Source organism: Schistocerca serialis, chromosome 11, assembly GCF_023864345.2.
Source record: "Schistocerca serialis cubense isolate TAMUIC-IGC-003099 chromosome 11, iqSchSeri2.2, whole genome shotgun sequence".
NCBI lineage: Eukaryota > Metazoa > Arthropoda > Insecta > Orthoptera > Acrididae > Schistocerca > Schistocerca serialis.
The window spans coordinates 36,666,180-36,687,381 of record NC_064648.1 but is presented as its reverse complement, the minus strand read 5'-3'; the positions used below and the strand labels follow the sequence as shown (position 1 = coordinate 36,687,381).

The 21,202-nt window shown below is 37.3% G+C and overlaps 1 protein-coding gene across 2 annotated transcripts in view; it reads left to right on the top strand.

Annotated features, from left to right (window-relative positions):
- Positions 1-7,889: 7,889 nt before the first annotated feature.
- Positions 7,890-21,202, top strand: part of LOC126426779 (uncharacterized) — a 107,098-nt gene continuing 93,785 nt past the window's right edge. For both annotated transcript variants that reach the window (XM_050088775.1, XM_050088774.1), the window contains exon 1: positions 7,890-7,989. In XM_050088775.1, the coding sequence (XP_049944732.1) occupies positions 7,942-7,989 (48 nt within the window). In that variant the 5' untranslated portion in view covers positions 7,890-7,941. The remainder of the gene's footprint in view (positions 7,990-21,202) is intronic.

Sequence of the window (21,202 nt, the reverse complement as noted above, 5' to 3'; positions counted from 1 at the left end):
TGAAATGTGGGTGACTCATACCAAGTAAGATAACAGAGGCTATTGAATGTATGCAGAGGAGGGCTCCTTGAATAGTCACAGATGTGTCTGGACTGTGGGAGTTTAATATGGAGATAGTGAACAAAAAGAACTGACAGATCCTTGAAAAGAGATGCAAACTATGACAAGAAAGCCTACTTACAAAATTTCAGAAACCAGGTTTTAGTGATGAATCTATGAATATGAAGAGGATTACTGGGTTGGTTGCACCAATAATCACACCCATTTAGCAATAGTTCATTAATTAACCTTAACACATACAAGGATCACAAAGAACTTAACTGAACATGGCAGAACAGCCAAAGATAATGCTTAGAGTCCAAAGATGAACGCATATTGCTGTTGGTGTCGATTTCATCGACCCCCTGTGTATGACTCCTGTAGGGGTCCCACAGACAATCATTCTTCTATGGGTTCCTTGTGTGAATGAAATGGGATCAAGCTCTAATATCTAATACAATGGGAAGAACCTGCTGCCATGCACTTCACAGTCATTTCTCGTGCACAGATGTAGATAATACTTCCTTCAAAATCAAGGAAGAAACATTGTGGTGCAAAAAAATTGCACAGAATTTAAAACAGAAGATTTTTTTTTTAATGTTTATGAAGAGGTAACTCCAGTACCATACTTGGCATACTTTCTTTTACATAAAACTGCTTTTACAGGAACTAAATTGGACAAGTCATTTCTAGCTGCTTAATCTATCGTGTAGCCAGAACTTGTAGAATGTCAAAAATAACCTTGGTACAGAGCAGTTTGAACTATAGTTTGACACTGAAAATAGTCCAGTGAATTCAAATGCCATGCAGAGGCAACAGATGGCATGAGTTACTTGTTTGGCAACTGTATGTTCCATATGTCAATTAGTTTGAGCTACCTATGTTTGTTAGATTCTGTTCAGTTAAACTCTAAAGTTAAACTGTGATCTGACATGAATGGAGAGATTAGTTTTATTTTATAATGACTCATTAAACAGAAACTAAGAAATCAGGAAACAAAATAAAAACATCTGGAACATAATAATGAAGCAAAGCAGCAGAAAAAAAACATAACATACATAGAATTTAAAAAAGGTAACAGTTTTGTAAAGAAGCCTGAAACAGTTGCAGAAATATTAGACACACATTTTTTGACAGCGGCAAAGGACTGGCTGTAAAGGATCTCTGGATGAAGCACTGGTCCTTTACAGAAAGCTATTAACAAAAGGATGATGCAGACATCTGTTCCTCGTGTTACAGTAATGAGACTGAAAGAGTAATTATGGCAATTAAAAATAAAAATCTGTCAATGTGAATAATATTTAGTATAGTATTGAAATGTGGCTAAAATGTATAAGGGCAGTCTTCTATAACATATTCAGTACATCTCTGCAAAAGGACCTGTTCCTGATAAACTAAAACCAGCTGTAGTAATAGCACTGTTTAAAAAAAGTGATAAATGTGATGTTGCAAACTATTGCCCAGTCCCTCTTTTAACTATCTTTCCAAAAATTCTTGAAACACTCGTGTTCAGAATGATTGTTGATCATCTATACTTACACAATATCCTCAGCAATAATCAGTTTGGGTTTCTTGTTGGTCTTTCAACCAAACAAGCAATTTTTTATGACAATCAAGTTTTGGAAGCCATCTACAAAACATGTCACCAGTAGGTATTTTTTGTGATCTCTCAAAAGCTCTATTTTAGGTCCACAGCTATTTCTTATTCTATTTCCTCTTTGTTCCAAAACAAAGACTGAATTTATCCTTTACTACAATCCTTATTGATGAAGTGTCAGAAAATAGCTTTGACCAAACTGCCAACAAAGCTTTCACTGCAATCTTAAAATTGTTTTCTCCAAATGGTCTCTCACTCAATGCAGTTAAAACCCATTATACACACATCAAAAAAAAGTATTGCATCATCCCAGTTCCCAGAACTCCTGAAGGTAGGCATTGGCTGTGGGTACTGTATCATAGACACGTCCCCTTTGACTGTTCAGAAACTAAACTCGCCCAAAGATGTAAACAGCCTTGAATGAGCAGCGCCTATTATACGGAGGGGGTCCGACAGCCAATCAGCTCCAGACATTCCACCAGGAAGGAGGTACACGGCTCGTGTTGTCTGTAGTTCAACAATGCCTAGACAGTCAATGCCGTGGTTCGACCGTGTCCGCATTGTTACTTTGTGCCAGGAAGGGCTCTCAACAAGGGAAGTGTCCAGGCGTCTCGGAATGAAGCAAAGTGATGTTGTTCGGATATGGAGGAGGTACAGAGAGACAGGAACTGTCGATGACATCCCTTGCTCAGGCCGCCCTAGGGCTACTACTGCAGTGGATGACCGCTACCTACAGATTTTAGTTTGGAGGAACCCTGACAGCAATGCCACCATGTTGAATAACACTTTTCGTGCAGCCACAGGACGTTCTGTTATGACTCGAACTGTGCGCAATAGGCTGCATTATGTGCAACTTCACTCTCAATGTCCATGCGAGGTCCATCTTGGCAACCACAACACCATGCAGTGCAGTACAGATGGGCCCAACAATATGCCGAATGGATCGCTCAAGATTGGCATCACATTCTCTTCACCAATGAATGTCACATATGCCTTCAACCAGACAATCGTCAGAGACGTGTTTGGAGGCAACCCGTTCTGGCTGAACATCTTAGACACACTGTCCAGCGAGTGGAGGTTCCCTGCTGTTTTGGGTGGCGTTATGTGGGGCCAATGTACGCAGCTGTAGGTCACGGAAGGCGCCGTAACTGCTGTACGATACATGAATGCCATCCTCCAATAGATAGTGCAACCATATCGGCAGCATATTGGGGAGGCATTAATTTTCATGGACGACAATTCACGCCCCCATCGTGCACATCTTGTGAATGACTTCCTTCAGGATAATGACATCGCTCGACTAGAGTGACCAGCATGTTCCCCAGACATGAATCCAGCAAACATGCCTGGAATGGCATGGATAGTATGCCATGATGAATACAGGCATGCATCAATGCAAGAAGACATGCTACCGGGTATTACAGGTACCGGTGTCTATAGCAATTCGCACCCCCATCATGCACATCTTGCACCACATCTGAAGGTCTCACTGTATGGTGGTGCAACATGCAATGTGTGGTTTTCGTGAGCAATAAAAAGGGCAGAAATGATGTTTATGTTGATCTCTATTCCAGTTTTCTGTACAGGTTCCAAAACTCTCAGAACTGAGGTATGCAAACCTTTTTTTTATGTGTGTATTAGTGTCTACACATCACAAAGAAAGTATGAAGAAACTGGAATAAAGTGTAGAGGCTAAAATTCCTTGGTGTTTATATAGAAAGCAAATGCAACTGGTGAACCTACAGCTTTCATCTTTTTAAAAGACTTAGCTGACCAACATTTGCATCACAGATTATCACTTCAGTGGCTGAAGCAAATACCATAAAGGCTTTCTACTCTGGCTACTTTCATTCATTAATATTTTATGTGATTGCATTCTGAGGCAACCAACTACTTTCACAAAAAAAAAGAAAAAAAAATGTCATCAGGATAATAAGTGGTGTCCACCATACACACACTGGCAGGTACTAATGTTTTGAAGTATGGAGTCCTTACCACCGCTTGACAGTACATTTTTTCCTTGTTGACCTTTGACTGTAGTAACTTTTCTCTGTACAAAAACAACAGCAAATATTGTGACTACAACACAAAACCAGAAACAGTCTGCATATTGGACCAAAAAGCCTTGATCAGGTTCAAAAAGGAGTTTATTCGTCCAGCATTAAGCTCTTTACGCGCTGCCATAACATAGTATGTGTCTTCATAAACAACTGCCAAAATTCAAATAATTCTCAAAAAGTACCTAACACAGAAATCTTTTTATACAGTTGATGAATTTCTGAGCCAAAATTAATATCACTGCTAAACTTACAATTATGTTAGAACTATATTTGATTAATTTTATATCAGGATATCTAATTGAAACACAATTGTGATGCACCACTTAACAATTTACATCTACATCTATACTTTGCAAACCGCCTTGCAGTGCGTGGCAGACGGCACATCCCATTGTACTAGTTATTACGGTTTCTTTCTGTTCCATTCACCTATGGACCACAAGAAGAATGATTTTGTGAATGCCAATGTGTGTGCAGTAATTATTCGAACCTTATCCTCGTGATACCTATGTGAGTCATCTTTGGGGGTTGTAGAATATCACCAGGGTCATCATTAAAAGCTGGTTCTTGAAACTTTGTTAATAGACTTTCTCAAGATAGTTTACATCTGTCTTCAAGACTCTTCCAATTCAGTTCCTTCAGTATCTCTGTAAAGCTCTTCCACGGATTAAACAAACCTGTGACCATTCGTGCTGTTCTTCTGTGTATATGTTCAATATCCCCTGTTAGTTCTTTCTGGTGCGGATCCCACACACTTCAGTAATGTTCTAAAACCGGTCACACGAGTGATTTGCAAACAATCTCCTTTGTAGACTGATTGCACTTCCCCAGTATTCCACCAATAAACTGAAGTCTACCACCAGCTTTACCCATGACTGAACCTATGTGATCATTCCGTTTCATATCCCTGCAAAGTATTACATCCAGTATTTGTATGACTTGGCCAATTCCAAGAGTAACTCATTGATATTATAGTCATAAGATACTACGTTTTTCCGTTTTCTGAAGCACATAATCTAACATTTCTGGACATTTACAGCAAGTTGCCAATCTCTGCAGCACGTTGAAATCTTATCAAGATCTGACTGATTATTTATGCAACTACTTTCAAGTAGTACTTCATTACAGATGGTTGCACCATCCGCAAAAAGCCTGATTTTACTATTAATATTGTCTGTGAGGTCATTAATATGCAATATGAACAATAAGGGTCCCAGCACACTTCCCTGGGGCACACCTGAAGTTACTTCTACATCTGACAATGACTCTCCATTCAAGATATCATGCTGTGTTCTCTCTATCAAAAAGTCCTCTATCCAGTTAGAAATTTCACTTGATATCCCATATGATCGTACTTTTGACAATACGTGTAGGTGTAGTACTGAGTCGAATATTTTTTTATTTCAAGAAATACTGCACCTACTAGGTTGCCCCTTGATCCAAAGCTTTCAGTATGTCATGTGACAAAAGTGTGAGCTATGTTTCACATCCGTATCATTGCTGGTTGGCATCAGGGGCGATTCTAGAAGTCAGTCAAGGGGGGGGGGGGGGGGGGCCTATGGTGTGAGGTGGGGGGGAATGCAATATCGCTTAACAAAAGGAGAGTTGGGGTCCTCCACCGACAAACTGGTAAAATTTAGTGTTGCTTAAAGTAGTTTTCAATAACTGTTTTGGATTTCAGGGTACAAAAAAAAAAAAACTTATTTTAACATGGAGTTTTTTATAAATTACATAAACCATAAAAAAGGTCAACTTACAACAAATAAGTTTTCATTAATTTTCTGGGTTCAGAAGATGACATGAATGTAAAAATTTGCCCCCTGGTTGGCACTGAGGAGGTCATCGTGTTCAAGATGCTCATTATGCTAAATCTCAGAAGATGTTTTAAGATTCTACAACACACTGATGTCACTTCTACTACTCCTCTAGTAGATGGTGTGACCTGTGCCTTTTTGCAAGAACTGGGCACGTTTTTTTGTTTGAGGGGTCTATGATAGTTTCTCATTAAAAGAGAAGCTAACTCAGTCACAAATTCGGTATAGACTCTGAAGTGATTCCATCGGGGCCTGGAGCTTTGTTCAATTTTAATGATTTTAGCTGTTTCTTAACACCACTGACACTAATATTTATTTCATTCATGTTCTCCGTAGTGCAAGAATTAAATTGGGACAATTCTCCTGGGATTTCCTTTGTAAAGAAACGTGTGAAAACAGATCATACAATGTAGGCTTTCACAGCTGGTATTGTCTTCACTTAAAACTTTTGGCCTGCTAGGCCATGATCAATGTATAAAACACTCCCCTGACATTTTGTCTCCGACTATGGGAGATATTCTCCGAGGTAAAGCGGCGAACTGCTATCGTGATACCTCCTGTAGTCGGAGACAAAATATCAGGGCAGAGTTTTATACATCGACCTCGGCCTATCAGCCCAGAAGTTTTAAGTGAAGTAAATTTGGTGCTTCTAACAGCCTTTACATATGACCTGTATTTCTTTGGGTCCGTGAATGACTGCTTGACAACATTGTGCTACGGTAGTCACTAGTGGCCTCATGCATAGCTCTATTGACAGGCAATCGCATTTCATTCAGCATCTCCCTGCCTTAGCTCTACACTTTGTTTTACACATATTATGTTTAACCCCTGTTTCTTTACACTGACTGTATACAACAATGTCTGTGTCATACTTTTCGTATTTTTTGTTACTGCTAACCTTATAATTGTTTTGGAACTAGTTCTGATTAACTTTATGCACGAAATTCTTTGTTAAACCTAACAGTGGCGCTCCACTCAAGGACAATGTCTGTATTATAATTTTCAGCTTCATTGCGTTCTTAGGTAACAGTATATGTTAAGTTCGAAATTTTACCACTCCATTATTTTGGGCACTATAACAGATAAGTGAAAATTCAGTTTTTGTATTCATATATTTATTTATTGTGTTATTTAGGGTAACCTTGTGTCATGTATGTATTACTCATCCTTCCACAGACAAAAACAATTTTGCATTCCTTCAGTATATTTTTTGTGATTGATGTTTTATTTAACTGTAGTACGTTTTCGATTGTATAGTGGGGGTCATCACGTAATGCAAAAGAAGTAAATGTTTGGATTTTCTTTTCTTCTGAGAAGCGCCAAGAAATAAAACAGTCATTTATGCTGACAATCATACTCGGAGGAGGGCGTACGTACTAATAATAACGGACGTGTCTTCCAACAAAACCTAATACATACGATCGTTATTTTCTTTACAACTGGTAACATGACGCGAAACTCCTAATCAACGCTCGTAACGATTCCGTAGACACGCAGAATACGTCGCGAATAAACTTCTGGATACGCTTTCAATATTAGCTAATTTTTGACCTCGAAAGTTTTCTCGAGTTCCTGAATCGCCTTGCGTAATAGCGGGTTCTTTTCTCAGACTTAAAAATCACCAGGCGGGATTTATGAATATTTTGTGCGTTGCGGCGAGGCCCTTGAAAAGAATACATTGTTTTCATTAAGTTTGGAAGACTGTCAACACCTTACTCGTATAAATCAGGTATTATCTGTTTCACACTCCTCCATGATGACCATCTCTTAGATGTATATTAACTATTTTAGGAGTACATGATTATTATTGTTAACTCATAGCAACACATCGGTTCTTACAGAACCATTCGTTTTAAAGAAAGCGTCCACTGTATTTGTTCTGGTTCCAATTTGTTGTCTTTGCAACATTTGTTTTCCCTTTCGAATCTGTTGTAAAGGCAGGACAGAAACGGCTAGGGTATTAAAACATTCTTATATTATTTGTGCAGGAATGCTTGCGCAGCCAGTTTATGCAACGCATTGGAACGACAGAACCACTGCTATTCTCCAACCTATCACTGATCTGCTCGTCGACTTCCCAACGCAAGTCCCAATTCCTCTCTTCTCTTGTCAAATATCAAACATCTACGTACGTGCGCGGAAGTACTACCAGTTTCCCACCTCCCGCGTGGTGTACAACGCACTATCAATGGATGTCTAGTGAACACGTAATGTGAAAAAATAAAAAGAATGACTTCCATTATTCGTTGTAGTTCTTTATTAAATGTATGATATAGGGAAAGTAATTCGATAGAAGAAAATCCAAGTATATTTACGAAATTTTTCCTCATTTTTAATTTTGTATTTTACAGTAGCTGCACCAGCTACCTTCTTCTTCGTGAGTACTTTGGTCGTATTTGAGTTGGTTAATGTGTGTTACTGTGTTTGAAAAATGTCTGAAGAATTGAATGACAACGTTAAACATTATGCCAAACTGAAGGTATATTAATGACTATTTTTAAATTACGCACGAAATATTCTGGTAGTTATGGAATGCCTGATTTGTCGACGTCTTTTTATAGTTGCTTAATTCGCCACATCTCCTGTATTGTAAGGACTTCGCAGCGCATTCGGCGTCCTTAAAATAAAAATGCATTGAGTAAACTTTGGGTATTTTATTGCATAACTGTATTATTAATTGTGGACGCCCCATTCTTGTGGAAGTTTGGTGCACTTATATTCAGGGTTTAGCGCATGAACATTGCGTAGGTATGAAGTATATTTACAATCAGAAATTCGCGATACTTGCCAGTAAGTTTCGACCACTAATTTAAAACTGTATGGTGGTCATTCTTTCATGTGTCTGATTATAATGAAATCATTAGCGTAACTTTCTGGTGTGCATGTTTTAGTAATTGCTAATGTCCGATAAGTCCGAAAGAAAGCAGTATGAGTTTCGTCGTGTTAGAATACGAGCTGCTTTATGAGGCATGATTGTAAGGTACGTTCAGTTTTGTATCGGTTAACAGAATGTTCCTTGATTTGGTGACAATGTCGATAGATTGATAGAACAGCTTATCTTCGAAATATGTATTCATCTAGTAATTAGAAACGTGCAGATTTTTTTTTAGACCACGTAATGTTTTTTTGTCAGATAACTCCATACTAGTTAGCAATAATAGTCAGCTAATCATATTACAAGTAAATTTCATACTATCCAAACTGTAGAAAGGCTTTTTGTTTACATTAACTATTTGAAATGAATACGAAATATCATGAGTATTTTTAGTTGTTTAGTACCAGTTTTGAAATTATTGTTACACCACTCACGGTATTCGTGAATATAAATTAAAGTGTGTAGAAAATGTAAACAAAGGTAATAATCAAATGAATTGAAAGTATCAAACACAGCACCTTTACATAGTTGTCACACGTCTTCCTACTACATTCCAAACAAGCTGGCTGGCCACATTTGATACACCTATACTCTGTATTTCTTTTCTGGGCCACAGGAGACTTCATATGCGTCTTCCTCTTTTCTGTTCTATTACTTGGTATGCATTCACTTGATTCCTAAATGTCTCCATGAATGTTTGTGGATCGTTAGCTTGATGTCTGTGGTAGATTTTGAATGTGCAGGTACTTCTTTAGATATGGCTCTATCAGTTCCATGGCTAGACTTTTGGTGACTTTGAAACAGGGTCATTCCATATCAAATCACCCAATAAAAAATAAATTTTACACCCACCTCCTTTGATTTTCATGAAATTTGGCTCAAATGGTTCTAATACCAGCCTAACAACACCTGCATTATGTACAAAGATAGTGTACGTACGACACTTATGTATAACCCAACTGATTGCTTGAAACATTGAATTTTTTGAGTAATTTTGTCTTTTTAATAAACATTAATGCTGATTCAAACTGTTTTTCCGCTTCATCCAAGAGCTTTCAGTTCTTTTGATACAGTCTTTTTTGAAGTAATACATTCTTCCAGTGCCGCTTGATTGAGGTGCATCTACTACACAGACTGTGCTCCAAAGGCACTATGCAAGAATCTTCTCTTTCAGGCCAATAAAATGATGCAGCTGGTCCTGAAGGATGTAGAAATAGAATTTCTGCATCTTCTTCATCATTGAATATTGTTTTTACGAGTACCAGTTACCATCATAATGGAAAGAAAAGACTAAGGAGGGTTTTACACTATCTGTAGTCCTTCTAATTTCAAGGTTGTTTGTTGGAAGTGGTTTGAAGTTATGAAAACTTCTTGTTCCAGGAATGGTTCGGGTTGCTGAAAAACGTTTTTCTAGTTTTAACCGTAGCAAATCAGCTTCTTTTTTGTCAATAAAGTGAAAATGAATGTTTTGAATATTTTTTTTTTCACAAAACTTGTACACATCGATTGCTGTCATTATTTGTTCGTCTGAAAGCTGTAGACTGGCTTTCCTTAAAATTCTTTTAATAGTTCCTCCTAGGCCATCACAAATTGACTTCCCATGACTTGTTGCAAAAAAAGAGTGTTGGGCCTTCAAATTATGGTCTCTCAAGTGTTCAGTCAAATTTTTAAAACTGTTTCTATTTTTGTACTGCCCAACACAACCATCTGTAAAGTAGTGAACTGAATCAATGTCAGTATGATGTAATGACAGCCACTTTGTAATTTCTTTTTGTACAAAGTTAACAAAACCAGTGTCATGTTCTTGGTCATCACTAATAAAACAGTGGTTGGAAACAAAAACATTGTTTTCCTCATTTCTTAGGAAAACTCCAACTGGGTGTAGAGTACAACCACCTCTATTCCAGTGGTAACTTTGGATCTCATTTTGTATAACAGAGGAATAATTTTCACTGAAATCAATCACAATAATTGCTGTTTTGGGTGGTGGGTCTTCTTTCAATCTTTTAAAGGCTGCTGATTGGGATTTTGTTATAAACGAGTGCGGGGTGAGCTTTTCCAATGACCTAACCAATAAAGAAATGTAGTCTTCAACACTGATAGATGTTTGATCATTTCTGCCCTGTCTGATTACAATTTATTCTTCTAAATCATAATCTTCACTTAGTTTTTCAATTAAGTACTCAGTTAGTGCAGCATTTGCAGGACAGCTGTCGCAATGATGTAGCATGCAGTTTTGGTTTTCCGTGTTGCACACAAGCATCTTAATTAGGTCTTTATAAGATTCTTCAATTTTCACAGCATCCAGTAATAGTTTAACATTCTGGTGGATACTGCATACACATACAGTGTGTGTGCCTGCAGCACCAGCAAGGATACACCATTTAGGTCTCAAGAAACAAAATTTTGAAAATCCTACTTCTACCTCTGGATTCTCCCATTTGAAAGAATAATAGTGTTCTCTCAAGTTACACAAAATGAGTCTTTTTTGCATGTACACATTTTTTTGAACACTTACTTTGTCTTTTGTTCCAGGTACCACTCTGGAACTTTCATCCTTTTCATATAAACCTGTTACAAGTCTTACTGTATTTTCAGAAAGAGTTTTACCTTTTTTTGGACCAGGAGTTTCCAAAATACCCTTTTCAGATTTTAGCTTTCTAGCTTGTCACACCATGTACGCACTTACATTAAATTCTTTCATCACTTTATTTCGACTCCAATAATCTGGAGCCAAGGTCAGAATCTGGATTTTTCTAGACCTCCCAACAGATGAAATCTTCTCTTTCATAAGAGAAATCATTACATCAAAATCCTTTGCTTTCTCAACCACACTTGTATCTTCTTCATCATCAGAACTTGGCGCATCATATTTTAATGCTTTTGAAACCGCCTTTTTTTGCAGTCTTTTCAATACTGCTAACCTTCCTTTTAAAATAAGACCCTTTACTTCGTTCTGACAAGCCATGAAGCTTTATCGGTGTTAAACCTAAATTATCAAGAGCAATGTTTGTTTGTATGAGGGATTCATTTCTGGATTCCAATGATTCTAATTCAATCATGACTTCATCATCTGTTTCACTTTCATTGACTTCAACTCATAATTTTTCCTCACAAAAGTTACGGCATGTTGAGCAAAGCTTTTGCCCAGGTTTTATGCTAATATTTTTTGTCAGTAATTGTTTAGAAAGATCCAAGCCTACACTTCTCAACGATTTTTTGATGGGTTTTTGTGTGTTTTTTTTAGTGGGTCTACACATGTTGTTTGATACTTTTCAAAAACATTTAAAAAGTAGTAGCTGTGGTGTGAACATATATTCTTAAATTCACACAGATTAATTCCAGATCGTAAGTGGATCAAATCTTTTTCTTCCTCACTCAATTCAGATACCAGTTGTAACTTTTTTGAAGGTGTGTAGGTTGTTTGGAAACAGTCAGATTTTTTAAGTAACCCTACGCTACAGGTTTGAATATCTGACATACTGATTTCACTTTTGGTCTGATTACTGTTCTGGTTACTTTTAATAGGATATTGGAAAAGAATCTCTGTAAACTAAGTAACAGTACTTACTGAAAGTTCGAATAAACTTAATAAAATACTATCCAAGCACTATTTAACATTGTAATAATTTTTTACTTCAAAACACAGGAGTAACAAAACAAAATCCAAGCGTACATTTTTACTCCAAGAAGACAAAAACTTATTTTCGGTGTCTAAGTCACTTGGTACTTTTTATTTTTAAAATATAATTAATATTATTTTAAAAATTAAATAACTATTAAACAGGTTAAAAAGCCAACATAATTTTTCTTTTATCTAATAGCCTATACAATTAAGAGTATTTTAAAACAAATTTGAGCTTTCTATCAGGTCTGAGACTCGAGATATTGCAGTTTTTGTAAAACAAACAAAACAAAAAAACCTTGTAAATTTTTTTTCATTTGGAAGATTTTAATATATCTTTATGGTATTTTTTTTTAACATTTAGATATAATACACAAACTTATTCCAAAATTTCATACTGATATCTTGAGTATTCTTTAATATACAAATTTTTTTAGTTGTGAGGATACGTTTAAGTTATGGTTTCCGACTGCTGAAACAACGCCAAATCTAAAAACTTTAAAAATTTATAAAAAAAACTATAGGAGATAGAGCAAAAAATTTTACAAGTGCTTTCAGGATGATAAAAGAAGTAATTGTACCAAGTTTCATCAAAATCTGACATGGTTGGTGTCAAGGCCTGGGTGACTTGACATGGAATGACCCAACAGTCAGCATGGGGTTTCCTCTGCAACATAAATACAGAGTAAATTTGTTGATGCAACAGATGGTTTACCAGTATATAGAAGACTACCATCAGCCAGTGTTGTATCCATCTTTTGGCGAATAATTGGAAGATTTTGTGTTGAACAAATCTGCACCAGATTTTGTTGAATTGTTGTAACATATAATTTCTGGCTTATTTTTTATGATATCATTTTCAGTTGAATGATTTATTGACGATATAAGAATTACTGTCTTATTTGTCTTAGGAGAAAATGAAACTGCTGTTGTGTTATCAGAGAGGCCCTGTACTGCTGATATAATTTTATCAGCCTAAAATGCTGGGGGAATTTCCCACTTGTTCTTTCTTACTGTTACCATATAGATTAGTCCCCTCTTTCATAGCTTCTACCAATGAGTTTTCAGGCCACATGCATCACTCCCTTATATAGACATCTGAAGATGTATGTGCTGCCAGAATTTGCTAGGCACATTATTTTTATGCCATATTTGGTCTTGCTAGGCATATAAATGCAGAAAGGAGAATTTCACCTAAATGGGACTAACATTTCATCCACTGTAACATTGGCTTTTAAACAATGTATGCACTGGGAATTGACAATGAATTTATAAAAAAACGTTTTATACTGCAGCTACGTAATCTGACTCTTCTTGCCCCTCTAGTAGTCATAGCGTCAGATCTCAGGCTGCTTAGAAGTATTTCAAAGAACTTCACTGACATTGTCACCACAAATATGCAGTGACTGGTGAGTCTTTTTCAAAATGAGATAACATATCTTCATGAAATGATGTTAATAGTGATGTCATCATTAGAAGGCCTATGAAAACTTGTCATGAAATGATTTTAATACTGATATCATCAGTAGAAGGCCTATGAAAACTTTGATTTCAGTGATGTCAGTATCTCTCTAATCGGATGGAGTAGTTGCTGCTTTCATCTGCACTAACAGGCTCACAACATTCCCACTTGAAATTATTTTTGCCATAGTAGTACTATGATTGCTGTAAGGAATTATCTGTAGCACAGATCACACCGGGCTCTTCTCCCAATAAATCATTTTCTTCACTAGTACCACACTGTGGTATCAAAGTGTGATAATCAGCTGCCTCAGGATCAGCATCAGAATAATTAAAAATATCATTGTCGTTCACATTTTCCTCTTCAGCTATATCATGTAACTACTCTTGCACACAGGCTTCAAAATTTGAAGCAGCTGCAGCTAGCTTATATCTCTTAAAAACCACTACAAATTATAACTGAAAAATAACAAGTAATGGATATAATAAAGCTATAAAATAAGCAAATTGAACACAAAATATGTAATGATTAAAACATACATACATAATTAAAAACATTAAATAATAATTCCATAGTTAAAAACATTAAAAACATATGGCAAATATTTTCCTAATTATTACATGTAATGTGAAACGTGCTGTACTCCAGACATCCAATTTTGTGCTCATCTCTAAAAAATATGGGCCTCACTTTCTCGCTAGACTTTCAAAGTCAATCGATTATTGAATGTTGCTTTACGTGCAACAGTTGTAAGGACAAAGATACCAGTTGTAAAGACAAAGATACTGAAAAAAGTGAGACCGCAGCTTTTTGCAGTGCTGCCATACTCGATGTTTAAAATGAATAATGGTTCTGAGAGATCAATATTTTGAGTTAAGGGTTATGCCAATAAGTTTGTTCCAGTGATCTGAGTTAACATTTTGCTAAAACCAACACACTAGAAACAGTTATAAACTATCGTTGTTTGAACAGTAAAGATTGATTATTTGCTTTTGACCTCTTGCAAGTTTGACACGTCAGCTACAGTATTTGTGCTAAGTAAGATAGATATGCTTACCTGGTGCAATAGGCGTAAATATTAAAGATCTACTTTGTACGGTAACTGTAGAAAGCTTGACAATCATAGTTATGAGTGTAATACACAAAGTATGAATCAGTTTTTGATGTTGGAGAAACTGTTACATCCTATAATGTTAATCAAAGATGTATTTGCAATTTAGCTGCAGGTCTTCAGTTGGGGTCGATCGAAGCGTCCGATCCCACCCATAGGCTTTGACCCGTGACGTAAGGCTGTTGTGGTGTGTGACTTGACGACGGCGCGGTGTTTGGTTTGTGAGTGTGGCGTGTTTGTAGGTGTCGTCGTGCCGCTGTTTGTGGTGCCTTCTGGTGGTGTTTTTAGGGTTTTCATGTTGTGTAGTGTATTGGGCTCAGTTGGATGTTACTGCTTGTTCTGAGTTGGTTCTTGTTTTGACTGTGTGTGGAGAGGAATTGTTTTCAGTGAGTTAACGATTTAGTGTTTTTGTGTGAAAGTTACTGTAGTGCTGTTTGCTGTAGGTCGTGTGTTAATTTGAGTAAATTAATTTGTTGCTGCTCTTGTTAGGTATGGCTATGATGGATAAAATAAACAGTGTGCACTTGCATGCTGTGATGGGAGAGTCCATTGGAGTTGATTAAATTTCTGCAGCTGTTTGGCTTGTTGGCAGAGGTTGTGAAGTGTGCTGTTTGTGGGCATGACATTATATGTGGCAGTGCTGTAGGGATAACCTATGGCACTCCATACATCGCGGTTCCTGGTTAGAGAAGTCTATGTTGGGCATGCACGAGATTGTGTTGTTGACATATTACTTTTGTTATAAATCATCTCTCAGTTTTTGCGCGCATGAGATTGGTGTGAATGAGAGGAGTGTGCTTGACTGGTTTTTGCTTTCTCGTGAAGTATGTTCTGAATTTATTAAGTACAGGGGTAAGTTGGGTGGGCCTGGGGTTGTGGTGGAGGTGGATGATTCACAGTTTGGGAAAAGGAAGTATGGGAGGGGTAAGTCTGTGGTTGATCTCTGGATGTGTGTGTGTGTGTGGGGGGGGGGGGGGGCTGTTGTACCGCGGGGTGGGTTTTCGGAATGTTTTTTTAGGGTTGTGGAGGGGTAGTCTAAGAGGGAATTAGTGGAGTTAATTGAGGAGTTTCAGTTCTTGGGAGGGAGAAGAGGGGTAGGGTAAAAATCGTAGAGGGAGACCAAGAGATGAATACACTAAGCAGATTCAGAAGGATGTAGGTTACAGTAGGTACTGGGAGATGAAGAAGCTTGCACAGGACAGAGTAGCATGGAGAGCTGCATTAAACCAGTCTCAGGACTGAAGACTACAACAACAACATACGTACCAAACAGAAAAAAATGTGTATTCCTTGATAGCATGCAATTCCTGTTAATATTGTACATGCTTGTGTCTAAGTCGAGCTATACAGTGACTATTAGCAGGACAAACATACAGTCGACAGCCTACTACCTATGCTGCCACAAGGAAACCTTGGGTAGGGAGCACCCTATCAGGATGCAGGGAATTTCTGTATTGCAATTTCCAAAAGAATTTTTATAGAGAAAGAGTGCAAGTCAACTCTCACACTTTAACATTTTACAAGATTTTTTGGGAACAGCAGGACATTTTAAAACCAGCAGCTCTACATACTGTATATAGAAACAGTCATCATATGCTAGGGTGACACATAACATTGTGCATTAAGAACCAAAATTAGTGTGGGAAGAAATGTAGCATGATGTTGAGAAACGTCATCTTTCTAATTACTTCATGTTCGTAAAATAGAATACATATCACTAAATTTCTTTTTTTTATTTTGTTTATTATTTTATTACACTTCATAGGTAAAACAAAAATTAATGTACAAGTTTATCTCTTCCACTGTACCAAAGGCTAAGGCGTGTAATGACACATGACAACATGATGTATCAATTTTTCCTACAGTACTATAGCGATGTTAGATACATAATATATATTAAAGGTTGAAGGCATGGAGCAATAGACATCCTGGGGAGAAGTGAGAGATGGAGACACTCCTGGGAAAAATAAGGAGGGTGGACTTCCTAGGGAAGGGGGGAGGTATTTTTTTTTTTGGGAGAAGGGAAGAAGTAGAATGTGGTGTAGTCTTTATTACAAGTTACAATAATCCCGTATAAAACAATTGATACAATACAGTATAAGTCAACTACCGCATGTATGCTTTTATTAATTATTATCCCGGAAACAACGGGATTGTTTCAAATCACTGAATAGTCGAAAACGTTAGCACCACGTATGGTGTATACAAACGAAAGCCTCACGTTTTAGTGACACGTGCCATCAACCACTGTGGCGCCATGAATACTATGGAAAAAAGCCAACTTAGTTTGACGTTGAAAATCACCACCATTTTTCAAATTACATCCTCCCTTTAAAACACTGAATCGTTACAAACCTAAAAGAATATAAAAGTATAAAAACTTTTTCTTAAATAGAGACTTTAATGTTATGTTTTACACTGTACCAAATGCTATGGTCCATGCTGATACATGACAGCATAATCCATCTGTTAAACTGACCAGTAGGGATACATAAAATATATTAAAAGGCAACAGCCATTCTGGATGACAAGGACTGGGACCACACCCGGAGAAAGGCGGCAGGAGAGGCGGGGGTGAGTGTGGGAAGGGGTGAAGGAAATGAGGGAATGGAAAAGGCCAAAAGAGAGAATTGATAAAGGGAGGGCAACAGGAAAAAACTGCAGAATCCTTTATTGTGGTCCTTAAAGTAACGTGAATAGGAACCAGATACTATGGCACTAAAATTGTAGACAAAAGTACAAAAACCAAAGTTATTAGGTCACTGTTGCGAACTGCCTAAACTGTTTGGCAATAAGATACACTAAACTGAAACTTGTTAGCAAATGGAGAAAAAAATATTAGCACGATTCCGTTCGTTGTTTACAAGCACTTCAGGATCAGACTAAGAAATGTTCCGAGTATTACATAGGGTGTATCATTGACAAAGCTCATTCACGGTATTGTTACATAGCCACATGTTTATAAAATGTGCACAATAAACTCTTTCACTAAACTACACTAGATGAAAACATTTTTTAGTAACATCATAATATCCAGCGACCAGCATCTGATAGACCAGCAAACTATAGTTTGTGCTGGAATCGAAGATTGTGTTAACCACTTAGTGCTTCAGCCACAAAGCATCATCTGGTGGAAAAGCTCGTTATCAGCCAAAGGAGATTATACTGAACAGATTGTAAAATATACGGGTTATTCACATTCCTGTTAATGGAGTGTTGGAGGGGGGCAGAGGGGAGGTGTAAAAGAAGTCAGGATTGGGGATAATTGAAACAGCTGAGATGACAAGATGTGCAAGAACCCTGCCTTCACAACTTCCACCATTTTTTTTCTGGGGGTTGTTCTAGTCTTTGTCTCTCCGGAATGGTGGTTGTCTTTTTGCTTTAACACTTTTCATATATTTCATGTATCCATCATCCCTATTGTAATGTTGGGTTAAATAGATACATCATGTTTCTGTGTACTATTATGGGCCCTAGCATTTGGTGCTGTGCAAGACTTAACATTGAAGTATCTATTTAAGAAATTTTTTATACTTTCACATTCTTTTAGGTTTGGTTATGATTAAATGTTTTATGAGGTGGTGGTATTTTCAACACCATGCTAAGTCCATATGCATGGTGCATAGTGGTTGACGGTATCTATCACTAAGACTGGTATTACACTATCAAATTTCTTTGTCAAAGTTGATATGTCAAATATTTTTTGTCAAAGAAGATTGATGGTGTAATAGGGCACTATGTCAAAACTCGTCTGTTGTCAAATAAACTTGATCAAATCTAGGGCCTCGCTGTAGATTTGATCATAAAAGTCAGTTGTCATCTGTTCACTGCAGTGTGGCATGTTACCATGTGGAACGCTAGCATCACTGCAGCGTTCTGTCATCTGTGGTGTTTTTATAAACATAGCCGGTAAATACAGTTGGTGTGTACCGACAACTGCAAAATTAATAGAGATGTATGAAGCTGATTAGGCGCTTTACAACGTGAGGCACCCTGAATACAAAAATAGATTAAGAAGATTGGAGACCCAACCCAACCCTCTCCTGTAGCAAGGTGTCGGAGTGTTACAGTGAGCCGGTCTTCTGCAGATATAGCAGCTCTTAAGTGAGTATTGTGCTTTGTGATATGAGGATACACTTCCCTGAGCAAATACTGAAATGTATGCTCATCCATTCTTAAGTAATATATGTACAACTTGACATCCTCCATTCCACTACAAGCTCACGTAACAAGCTTTGTTGAATGCTTTTATCATCTCATCATAAAACCCACGGCTTCACGTAGGTACATTTCCTTTTTTCCCCCCGCTTCTCTTCCACATGTGCACACAGTGCTATTGTGAAAAGTATGACGACAGTGTAATACTCCTTTGTAGCACCAAGTCAAAAATCTTTGTCACATAAGTTTGACGAATATTTGATCATATCTTTGACAAAGAAATTTGATAGTGTAATACCGGCATAAAGCATGTGGCCTTTGTTTGTATGTGGTGTTGAAATTTCTGACTGTTCAATTGTTTTAAAAGTCCCGTTGTTTTCAGGATGATAATTTATAAGAGTTTGCATCTGGTAATGACCTGCACTGTATTGTATCATTGTTTTATCCGGGCTAATTGTAAATTGTAATAAAGATATTCCCAGCATTCTACATTGCTCCTCCCCCAAAGAAATGCTTTCTCCCTCTCCTTCCTTAGGAGCGAGATGGTGCAGTGGTTAGTGAACTGGACTCACATTCGGGAGGACGACAGTTCAGACCCGTGTCTGGCCATCCTGATTTAGGTTGTCCGTGATTTCCCAGCCTTTAATATACAGGGTGTACATAAAGTCCGGTAACACTTTCAGTTATTTATTGCACGAGAACCAAACACTGTACAGACATCATACATATGTCATTTTGAAGAGAAACCCTAAAAGTATTTTTTTCATGTATACTGCCACAGTGTAGTTTGGTAAATTGCCGATAGTACTTGTAGCAAACATGGTGGGTTGAGGTGCATAGTGAGCTTTCTGTGTGATGGAGTGTGACAAAAACCTGTCGTAATGAATTTATTGTGCCAGTGGTACTTGGTTCTAAACATCCGTTGAACAGCTGTAGCACAATTGTTTTTGTCGAACTCCAACGGGCCTTAGCATTTGGTACAATTGAAAAGGTACTCTTGTATGTTAATTTCTGTTTATCTATGAAATGTCATCAAATAAAAAAAATAATATGAAGAAATTTATAGGTATATAGTCTGTCAATTTGCTTCTGGTTAAGTGTTTTATGAATGTGAATTAATTAAAAAAGTGATTTTTTTCAGTGTCATGCTAAGTTTCTTTCTGCACAAATTATGGTTCGAAATGTATGGCGTTATATGTTGTCATAGCAGATGATGTTTGTTTCTATACACAGTATGTGACACCGCTGTTGTTTACTGCTTATTTTAAACACTAAACTTACTCTTTAAAATTTGTAAGAGTTTTAATATGTCTTACTGTGCCCAAGAGACAGCAAATGACTTGGGAGAGCAGTTGAACGGAATGGACAGTGTCTTGAAAGGAGGATATAAGATGAACATCAACAAAAGCAAAACGAGGATAATGGAATGTAGTCAAATTAAATCGGGTGATGCTGAGGGAATTAGATTAGGAAATGAGACACTTAAAGTAGTAAAGGAGTTTTGCTATTTAGGGAGTAAAATAACTGATGATGGTCGAAGTAGAGAGGATATGAAATGTAGACTGGCAATGGCAAGGAAATCGTTTCTGAAGAAGAGAAATTTGTTAACGTCGACTATAGACTTAAGTGTCAGGAAGTCATTTCTGAAAGTATTTGTATGGAGTGTAGCCATGTATGGAAGTGAAACATGGACGATAACTAATTTGGACAAGAAGAGAATAGAAGCTTTCGAAATGTGGTGCTACAGAAGAATGCTGAAGATTAGATGGGTAGATCACATAACTAATGAGGAGGTGTTGAATAGGATTGGGGAGAAGAGAAGTTTGTGGCACAACTTGACTAGAAGAAGGGATCGGTTGGTAGGACATGTTTTGAGGCATCAAGGGATCACAAATTTAGCATTGGAGGGCAGCGTGGAGGGTAAAAATCGTAGAGGGAGACCAAGAGATGAATACACTAAGCAGATTCAGAAGGATGTAGGTTGCAGTAGGTACTGGGAGATGAAGAAGCTTGCACAGGATAGAGTAGCATGGAGAGCTGCATCAAACCAGTCTCAGGACTGAAGACCACAACAACAACAACAACAACAACAACAACTGTGCCCAAATAACCTTTTAAAATGTTGAAGTGTGGTAGTCGATTTGTACTGTTGCTATATAAAATTTTTCTTAGAAATACAGAAATTCCCTGCATCCTGATAGGGTGTCCCCTACCTGAACGTTTCCTTGTGGAGGTGTAAGAAATACACCATTGGTTGTATGTTTATCCTGCCAGTGGTCACTGTGAAACTTGACTTAGACACAAGCATGTACAATATTAGCATGGTTTGCTTGCTATCATGAGAATATACCATTTTTTTCTGTTTGGTACGTATATTCTTTTGCAATATGTTCTGTATCCTGTTACATGCACTTACTGTTGTAGTGGCTTATTGGATAAGTAGTAATTTTTACTTTCCGTG